Genomic DNA, 9,996 nt, shown 5'->3' on the forward strand with positions numbered 1-9,996 from the left:
TGATAAATCATAGGAATTCATTTAATCACATAATCTTAATTACTTTCCACTGTGTTGACATCACAATAATCAAGAATATCAATGTGATAATGATTTGGCTGAATTTATAAATCAAACAAATGATCATGAGATAAACATGTGAACCAAATAACACATTAGACAAGTAATGAAATAAATCTGTTTCTTTATTGATAAAGAAATATTCAAGATTACATTGAAATAGAGATTTATTTAGGATACAAAATCTAATAGACACAACCTATTGTGTATAAAACACAGGTGGCGTTATCCCTCATCTTAACAACGAAGGTGGTGATATCGTGTCTTCTCTAGACAAACTTTGCGTTCCTAATTTATTTAAATATTAATTTTAAATAATTATTTATTAAGAAAATAAATAAATAATATTTTGCTCTAACATGATAAAATTCTCCTTTTCTTACTTTGTGGCATCCATACCTTTGGCGGAGTTCTTTGGTTGTTGGAGATATTCTCTTTGTTTAAGGCTGTAGGAGAGAAACTTGTATTTGTTTGGAATGACAGGAAAAGGTTTCAGTGAGACTTTCATCTTGCTTGATTGAAAGGGCACGACATGGAGCCACCATGTGCATCAGCGACATGTTGCCACTTTAAAGCAATGGCATGGTGCCTCTAGGGCACCAACATCACAAGACACTGAGCCTTGGTCCCACGACAGTACAACACGGTGAGGAGCGAGGCTCCTTGCTTTGGGCGGCACGACACGGTGCTGAGGAGTCGCTTGCTTCGTGCCTCTTTCGTTTTCTCCTTGCTTTTCATTTGTCACTGCCTTGGTATCTGTACTTAAGGATTTTTCAAGATTAACAAAAAGTAATTATAAAAATAAAAAACAAGGAAAATAGTGACAATAAGGATATCTTAATATTATTATATCACATTTTTTAACAAAGAAGAGGTCCAAAATTAATTTTTTTTACCAGTATTATTTTATTTTTGACTCACACAAATTATTAATTTTATTTAATCAAAGAAAGAAAAAAAAATTAGCACTTTAAAAAATAAATTAGATATTAACTTATAATGTGTCTATTTTGATAATTATATAATAATTTATCAAATTATAAGAGTAAAAAAGTATTTATTAAAAAATATTTATCTAATAAAACATCAAGTAATAAAATTTTCTCCTTAGGCAAAAAACAAAAAAAAAAAAAAAAAAAGAAAGAAAAGTAGTGAATGTAACTAATTAAATAGTTTAGGGTGCTTCTATAATGCACTCTCTTAAAAAAGATGTACTGATGCACCTTTTATCTGTTTCGGCATGCAAAAAAAGTTTTTAGTCCATTTTTTTTTTCTCATATTCGTGTATGTTATAATTATTTAAGATATCCTAAAAAAATTTGATAAATTTAGAATAATTTACAATATATAAAGTAATGTTCAAACAATCTATTTCATACGCGTATAAAATAAAATAGTCATGCGCACAACACACTGTTTGAATTTTTTTTAAAATTTCTTAAAATTTTACATAATGTTTTAAATAATTATTATGTAAATGACCATGAGAAAAAATTTGACTAAACAAATATTTCGAATACCAAAATAAATAAAATTATATTAGTACATACATTTTAAAAGGGTATAATATAGAATTTTTTAATAGTTTAATAGTTCTAAAAAAAAACTAAATATATTAATATATTTGTTTCTTTTTCCTTTTTTTTTTATACATTGTCTTTCATTTTAAATACATTGCTTCTCACTTTAAATACATTTCAATAAAAAAATAAAACTAGTAAAATTATAAAATTATCTCTAAAAATATTTATACTATATAAGTAAAGTACTATAAAGTATCAATAAATAAAAATTTATTCTTTTTAACATGTTACAATGTGAAAAGAAGTTACATAAGGGGTTACTAGAGGTTAAAATGACAAAAAATACCTTCTCCTACAGTAACTATATTTTGTCGCATTTGAGGTGTGTCACACCTCTACAAAATAACTCCCCAATAAATAAATATGGGATATGAGTTTATGAGTATCTCTGCCACCCGTTCTGGAAGTGGAAGGACACCCCATAGAGAAATGGCCCTTTATTTTTCTGTTTCACCATTTTCGTCGCTGAAAACATTACCTACCCTCCCTCAACTCTCGTCCGGTAAAGCCCCACGTGCCAAAACCACACTGCCGGCCGATCAATCACGCCTCCACCCCAATGTCGAAACTCGGAGCTCCGACCACTCTTTGCTTACTGGTTCGTCCTGCGCCTGCGGAAGAAGGGTCTTCATTAACGCAGCTGCCACATCTTTGCTTCCCATTTGCTCCGCCAAAGCTTCCCATTACACAGTACGATCTTTCACTCACAAGCTGTAATATCTATACATCTAACCTCAGATTTGCTTCATTTTACACAAGTTTTTGTATTTGTGTCAGTTCTACATTTTTACATATGTAGGATACGTTGAAAAAGATTCACCCTCCGAGGCCAGATTGGTATGAAGAATTCTATGCTTCAGTTCTGGATACGAGCATGAAATCTTATGAAGCTGAGGTGAGTTCCTAATTTGTCTGAATAGTATAATGTTTGAATTTTCTCCAACCCTCAATTTTGGGACAAGAATGAAATTTTTCCAGGATTGATTGTTTTGGTTGATGGTATATACATATTGGTAAGATTGCAGGTTACAAGTCTGAGCTGTTTGCTAATTTGAGAGGAAAGGCTGAAAGAGTGGTAGAGATTGGGATTGGGACGGGTCCAAATCTTAGGTACTATGGTGGAGATAAAGGTGTCCAAGTTTTCGGGGTGGATCCAAACAAAAAGATGGAGAAATATGCCAAGTCTTCCGCCATTGCTGCTGGTTTGCCGGTTCAGAATTTTAAGTTTATACAAGCAGTATGTTCAATTTGTCATCTGAAATTGCATTTTGTGTTTGTTTGTCTTAGCAATGGACCATAAGCTTTGTTTTTGAGACAGCTATATATGAAACTGTTATATCTTAAATATGTGACTATGTGAACTTGTGAAGTAGGACCAATGGACCATCCCTACTTCTTACTAGCTTTCTAACCCAATTATTTAATTATCAATAGTATAAATAATAGTTTACATACCAAGATTGCAGCAGCAAGTTAGTGCTGTCTTCCTAGCTTATATATCCCAGCACTTTTTGACTTTTTATGTTACATTACAATCTTTTCTTAATTAAGTTGATTTTAAATGTCCATCAAATCTTTAAATATCATTACCATAGTTGTGGTGAAACAGCAAAACCAGTTATGGGATAGACCATAGATTTTCTCAGTAATGCCTTTTTTGGTTTAAAAATTTGCAAATACATTGAAACATATTAAAGCTCTTTTCCATTGGATATGTATGACTAATACCTGACATAGTTTGTTTATTGCATTTTACTTTTTCCTTTGTAATAACTTCATCTGCACAACTTGTCTTATCTTATCATAATAATGTAGACAAAAAATTATAAAATGGTATCGGTTAGGTTTAAAGGTAACTAACCAACCTTGTAGGATTTGCTTATAAAACAGTCGGGGGGGAATAAGGGAAACACAGAAAACTTGGCTCTGCTAGTTAAGTGACAGTTTTCATTTTGATACCCACGAGGGAGAAAAGCCTTAGATTATTTGGTTTTGAAGTGAATCTTTATTCTGATGGCAAGAGTCATTCTGAAGAAAACAGAAGTTTGATGTCCATAGATGAAGTCGGTTCTGAAGCTGAGCATACTGATGCGAAATCAGATGGTTCAGTATGTCAGCTAGAACAAAAGAAGCATAGATGTGAGTTCTGTCACAGAGACTTCATGAACTCACAGGCACTGGGAGGCCACCAGAGTGCACACAGGAAGGAGAGGCTAAAGAAAAAGAGAATGCTACTACAAACTAAGAAAGCCAAGCTTTATCCTCAACCAATGCTATATAGATTTTTCTTCTTCTAAGTTAGCTTTTTACAGAGAGCCTTTCATTAGCTTCAACTCTTCAGATCAAAATCAAGTCTAGATATATAACACCTCCGGCCCTGTGTTGCTAGTTGGTCTCATGTTTCAGTTCCTTGTCGTTTACAATAGTTTTCAACTTTCCAAATATCATGTGTTATGTAATTGATAGTTACTGAAACTATTATGTTTGGCTGAAATAAATGAAAGGTAGATTAGTGATTGACAGTGACATTGTTGATCACTGAACTCAAATAGTCAAAAAAAAAATTCAATCTCAGATCTTATTCTCAAGCAAAGAAGATCCCAACTTCTAAGTCTTCAGATGTTGTGTCTGATAAGTTAAAGGACGAGAAGTTGAACCAATATGAGGAATCACTTAGAACAGTCGTGTATTTTAGCTGTTGGGGTTCCAACAATTGAGGCCCCTTTTTTGTGCAATATATTATCTCAATTTTTAGTGCAATACATACATGGATGAAATCACTTGATTTCCTTTCAAAGATTGAGCATAATTCCATTTAGAAGTTTACTAATCATGACTTGAAAACCGGTTTTGGGACTGTGGCTTACCTAGATCTATGCACATTATTAAGGGGTCAAGCAGATACCTCCGGGCAGAGCTTTCTGATAGAATGAAACACATCTTTAATCCATGACTTTGGACTCCTCATTGCCATAACTAATTGGATTTCTGCTTAGGGGGAGAATTATCTCAATTCAAGCAGTATGCTCAATTTGGTGTTTGGTACTGCATTTTGTGATGTGGTTATTTGAGCATTTTCTCACCAACTTTGTGTTGGAACAACTATATATGAAAATGTCAGCTTAGATTTGTGACATGGTTGAGTCATAGTAGGGATTTGTTATTCATCATTCAAAATGTTACAGGTTGGCGAGGCTTTACCACTAGCCGATGCTTCTGCTGATGCCGTTGTTGGAACACTTGTATTATGCTCTGTTGGTGATGTTAACTTGACCTTAAAAGGTAATAAAGCTTGTAGCACAGAGTGGTTTTTTTTTTTATTATTTTATCATTATTGTTAGGTAATTACATGAGTTTTGAATTAATAAAGTGAAATATTTACTTTCTTTTTAGAGGTGCAGAGAGTTCTCAAGCCAGGTGGACTTTATCTCTTTGTGGAGCACGTAGCTGCAAAAGGTTAATAGACTTGAACTTGTAATTAACTCAGCTACCACATGCAAGCTTTTATTATAATCAATTGTTTTTGTTTTCTTCTTCAAATGTAGAAGGAAGCTCACTGAGATTCATACAGAGCATTCTTAACCCTTTGCAAGAGACTGTTGCTGATGGGTGTCACCTGACAAGGGAAACTGGAAAGCACATATCAGAAGCTGGATTTTCAAATCTGAAGCTCAGCCTCACTTTCTTATCTAATGCCTCGCTCATAAACCCTCACATCTACGGAATAGCTTACAAGTAAATAGCAATACCTGCAATTTTCACCAAGCCATGCCCATGTCATGCAATTCAAAGTAACAATTAACACATAAAACTATTATTTATACTATTGGGGGTTCATATTAAGTTTGGTCAGGTTGAAGGGTTAATCAATTGTAGGCCTATATATTTTGAATGTATACAAGTAAATTTATATATTGACAAATTTACATCCTTTCCTAGCAAAGAAAAGGTTGTGGGGAAAGTGATATTATATACATAGTAATGATTGTTGTTGATTTTGTAAAGACTAGTGTTGAAAAGGGTTTGTTCCTTTCCCTTGTATCTCTTCTGTGGACAGAGTAAGATGAGAGAAGACAAAGCCTTATGGGGGTTGGGTCGGGGTGTATTGATGATAACATAATGTAATGTTCTTCAACTTTTATTATTTGTCACTCCCCCGAAAAAGCTTTTTCTCTCTGGAACACTCTGGTAGGTATGAGAACACTCTTCTCGTTTGATCATGTTTTGGTCCCTGATATGGGAATTTTGGTCCACCCATACTGTTCATGTGGTGGTTTTCCCTCTCCAGGTTTGTTGATTAGGTGTCTTCTAGTAATTAATATAGGTATTAATTTCTCTGCATCTCTGGGTATTTCTCTCTCCAATCTCATTTGTTTTATCTGGAACATTTATTGCATTTGGTATCATTTCCTTCCTCTCATCTTCTCCGATAGTCATTTCTCATTAAGTTTCTGCCATTTTTGCATTAAAAACTATCCTTTCACCTTCTATTTTTCCATTGGAAACCGTAAGATGGAGGCGGATGAAGATCATCAAAATCTTTCCCTAATGAGGGCTACTTCAGCTAATGCTAGGGTTATGATTATGGATTTCTCAACAGTCATTTCTAGGGGATATTGGTTTTATCTATATAAGGCAAGAACCAGGTATAATTTTCTATCTTTATCAATCCTTCACTTGTTATCATTATCTCGTTTCTTGTACTCTTTGCTTTTTAGTATCATGGATGAATTTCTGAGTAGTGTGTCTAGTGCTCTTGTCTTACCTGCTGATGAAAACACTGTCTTCACTTATCATGCTAACCCCCCTAGTGATTTTCCAACCCCCATTAGTTTGCTGCTTAAATTACACACTGTCCGACCTTACAATAGGCCTTCCCTTATGAAAACTCTTTCTGGAATGTGGTCATCGCTTTGTCGATTCCCTGTCTGTGTTTCTGAACATGCAGATGGTCTGTTTATGGTTACTTTTGGATGCGAAGGGGATAAGGGTAGAGTCCTTGAAGGCCAACCTTGGCACTTTGCACAAAGTATAACTGTCTTTGCTGCCCCTGATCTCTCATTTCCTATCACCCCTGATACTCTGCACTATGTGCCCTTTTGGGTGCAAGTGTATGGTATTCCTTTCATGTGTAAATCTTATGAGCTTGCTAGGTTTATTGCTTCTGAAGTTGGGGATCTTATTGAAGTGGATAGGGGCACTGTTAGAGAGGGTACTGGGCCTTATCTTAGGTTAAGAATCCTTTTAGATGTCAATCTGCCAATTCGTAGGGGAATGAACATCAGGTTTATTCGAATGGGAAGGGAATTCATTAAATGGATTGACTTTAAGTATGAGCGTTTACCCGATTTCTGCTTTTACTGTGGTCGTCTTGATCACACCAAAAAGTATTGTCATGCTTTTTTGCAAAAGTGTGACGAAACTATGGCTGAGCCTCTTTGTCCTTACAATATTCTGCTTAGGGGAAAAGAGAAAATTTCTGACAAGGGTGCTCCTTTTCAGTACCCTCACCCACCTGCCATGACCATGCTAAATGTTCCTCCTGTCAATCTTAGTATGTCTGCTAGTGGCTCCTTGGATCTTCCTATTAGGTTTCCTTCCTTCCTCAATTTCAACACTGCCTCTACCTTTCCATTTACACAGACCCTGCCAACCACTGGCATTATGATGCCAACTCCTTTTAACCCAAATGTGCGTGAGATGATTCCTCCTTTCAATCGGTCTGATCTTAGTTTGTCTCTAAGTAACTCTGCTTTTAGTCCTTATACCACTGATTCTGTGATTGTAACTGCCTCTGCTCCTATGGTTAGCTCTGAGCTTCAGTTGGGAGGCTTTCAGCCTCAAGTCTCTGTTGCATCTGCTCAGGATGGGAATGTTTCTCTTCATTCCAATCCTATGGAGATGGAACAGGGTGCCTATAGGAACCAGCCTGACTGCTCTGTTCGTGGTAAGGGATTGGCCTCTGCTTCAGGGGTCAAACGACCTTCCTTCCAGATGCATCAAGCTGTTGTTGGTGGATCCTTGCGATCTACCTTGAAGAGAGCTCGAGCTGGAGACAGTGATGATAGTTCCTCTGCTGCAACTTCTGAACCTGAACAGGCGGGTGATGCTGAGCACACCCGCCCAGAAAAATGAGTTTATTGAGCTGGAATGCACGTGGTTTGGGGAGTACACGTGCATTCAGACGGCTCTCCCTTTTGGTGAAAAAGCAGCAGCCTTCTCTCCTTTTTTTGATGGAAACTAGACTTTCTGTCCATGCAATGGATAAGTTTAGAGTGGGTCTTTCTTTTGCTCATGCTTTTGAGGTCCCTAGGAAGTTTTTTGGGGGGGGACTTATGTTGTTATGGAAAGACTGTTTAGATGTTAATATTATTAACTTTTCTTGTAACCATATAGACTGTATTATAACTTTTCCTGATAATGACACTTTTCATTTTACTGGTTTTTATGGCTCACCTGATGTTTCTCAACGTGTGTTTACTTGGGAATTGCTTGATAAAGTTTATTATAATGCTCCGAACCTCCCTTGGCTTATCATGGGGGATTTTAATAGCTATCTTTATTATAGTGATAAAATTGGTAGTGATCATTATAATCTTGTAAATATGGATAATTTTTCTGCTTTTTTAAGTAAGTTTCATTTATCACCCCTTCCTTTTATAGGTAATAAATATACTTGGAATAATAATACTATTTTTGAAAGACTGGATTGGGCAATTGGTTCTGATTCTTGGCTTAATTCATTTCCTTCGGCTGTTCTTTATCATTTACCTTATTATGGTTCTGATCATAGAGCTCTGAAAATTATGGTTAATCAAAATGTATCAAACTGTAATCTTCATATTCCTAAGCGATTTCACTTTGAAAATATTTGGCTTGAAAATCCGGATTTCTATACCACCCTTAATAGTGCCTGGTCTCATAATGATTCAACATTAGGTGCTTATCCTAGGTTCCTTCATTCCCAAAGAGCTTCTATTGATTCTCTTACTTCTTGGGGCAAGTCCATTAGACAAGACTTTAAGCTTCGTATTTCTTATCTTCAGCAGGATATTGAGAGACTTCAGTCTTCTCATCATAGAGATAGGGATGCAATTTCTTATATTAAACATGTTCAATCTCAACTTGATGCTCTCTTATATAAAGAAGAGATTTATTGGCGACAAAGGGCTAGAGTTAATTGGCTTAGAGCTGGGGATAGGAATACAACTTTCTTTCATAGATATGCGTCGAAGAGAAAGCGTAATAATGCTATTCCTTTTCTTAGAGATGATAATGGTAATGTTGCTAGTAACTTAGATGATTTGAGTGCCTTTGTTACTTCTTACTTTGAAGATCTTTTCCACTGTAATGGTTGTGATACGGAGGCTGTAACTCAAATCTTAGATTGTCTTGGTCCACCTTTAGAGGAAATGGAGATTGATTTTTTGCAGCAGCCTTTTACTTTTGAGGAAGTTAAAAAGGCTGTGTTCCAGCTCTCTGGAGATAAGGCCCCTGGTCTTGATGGACTTAATGCTTATTTTTATCAAAAGAATTGGGACACTGTGGGTAATGATTTAGTGAATGCTGTCCTGGATTGTCTAAATAATGGTGTTGATTTTTCTGAGGTTAATTCTACTTTGATAGTCCTTATCCCTAAAAAAAAGAGGGCTAGATCTCTTAAAGACTTTAGACCGATTAGTCTTTGCTCCACTTTCTATAAGATTGTTTCTAAGGTCTTAGCAAATAGGTTGAAATTGGTTCTTCATAAAATCATCTCCCCTTTCCAGAGTGCTTTTGTGGCTGGTAGAGTCATTTTTGATAATATTTTGATTGCTCAAGAGGTGGTTCATGCTATTAATGGTAGAAAGAATGGTAAGAGTGGTTGGGCAGCCTTGAAGCTTGATATGGCCAAGGCTTTTGACAGGGTTAACTGGCATTATCTGAAAAGTGTAATGTTACATTTTAATTTCCCTGTTTCTTTTGTTTCACTGATCATGAAATGTATTACCACTTCTAATCTTTCATTTCTGATTAATGGCTCAATCACTGGATCGGTTAAGCCTTCCCGTGGAATAAGACAAGGGGATCCACTTTCTCCCTACCTTTTTCTCCTTTGTGCTGAAGGGTTGTCTTCCCTTCTTTGTGCTCATCAAAACTCTGGTTCTCTTAAGGGTGTAGCTATTTCAAGAAGGGCTCCTTCTATTTCCCATCTTCTTTTTGCTGATGATAGTCTCATTTTTTGTGCAGCTGATAGGGAGTCTTGTAATTCTCTTAGTCGAATTCTTAATCTCTATTCCCTTGCCTCTGGGCAAGTTATTAATTTTGCTAAATCCTCTATTCTCTTTTCCCCTAATACTCCTCAGGATGTTAG

The 9,996-nt window shown here is 35.7% G+C and overlaps 1 protein-coding gene across 1 annotated transcript; it reads left to right on the plus strand.

The window, feature by feature from the left end:
* Positions 1-1,991: 1,991 nt before the first annotated feature.
* Positions 1,992-5,569, plus strand: LOC115701029 (uncharacterized). The gene is made up of 6 exons (XM_030628713.2): positions 1,992-2,333; positions 2,443-2,538; positions 2,662-2,880; positions 4,829-4,925; positions 5,037-5,099; positions 5,189-5,569. Exons 1-6 carry the CDS (start codon positions 2,007-2,009, stop codon positions 5,380-5,382), a joined length of 996 nt encoding a protein of 331 aa, XP_030484573.2. The 5' UTR covers positions 1,992-2,006; the 3' UTR covers positions 5,383-5,569.
* The last annotated feature ends 4,427 nt before the right edge of the window (positions 5,570-9,996 follow it).

Source organism: Cannabis sativa, chromosome 8, assembly GCF_029168945.1.
Source record: "Cannabis sativa cultivar Pink pepper isolate KNU-18-1 chromosome 8, ASM2916894v1, whole genome shotgun sequence".
NCBI classification, from domain to species: domain Eukaryota; kingdom Viridiplantae; phylum Streptophyta; class Magnoliopsida; order Rosales; family Cannabaceae; genus Cannabis; species Cannabis sativa.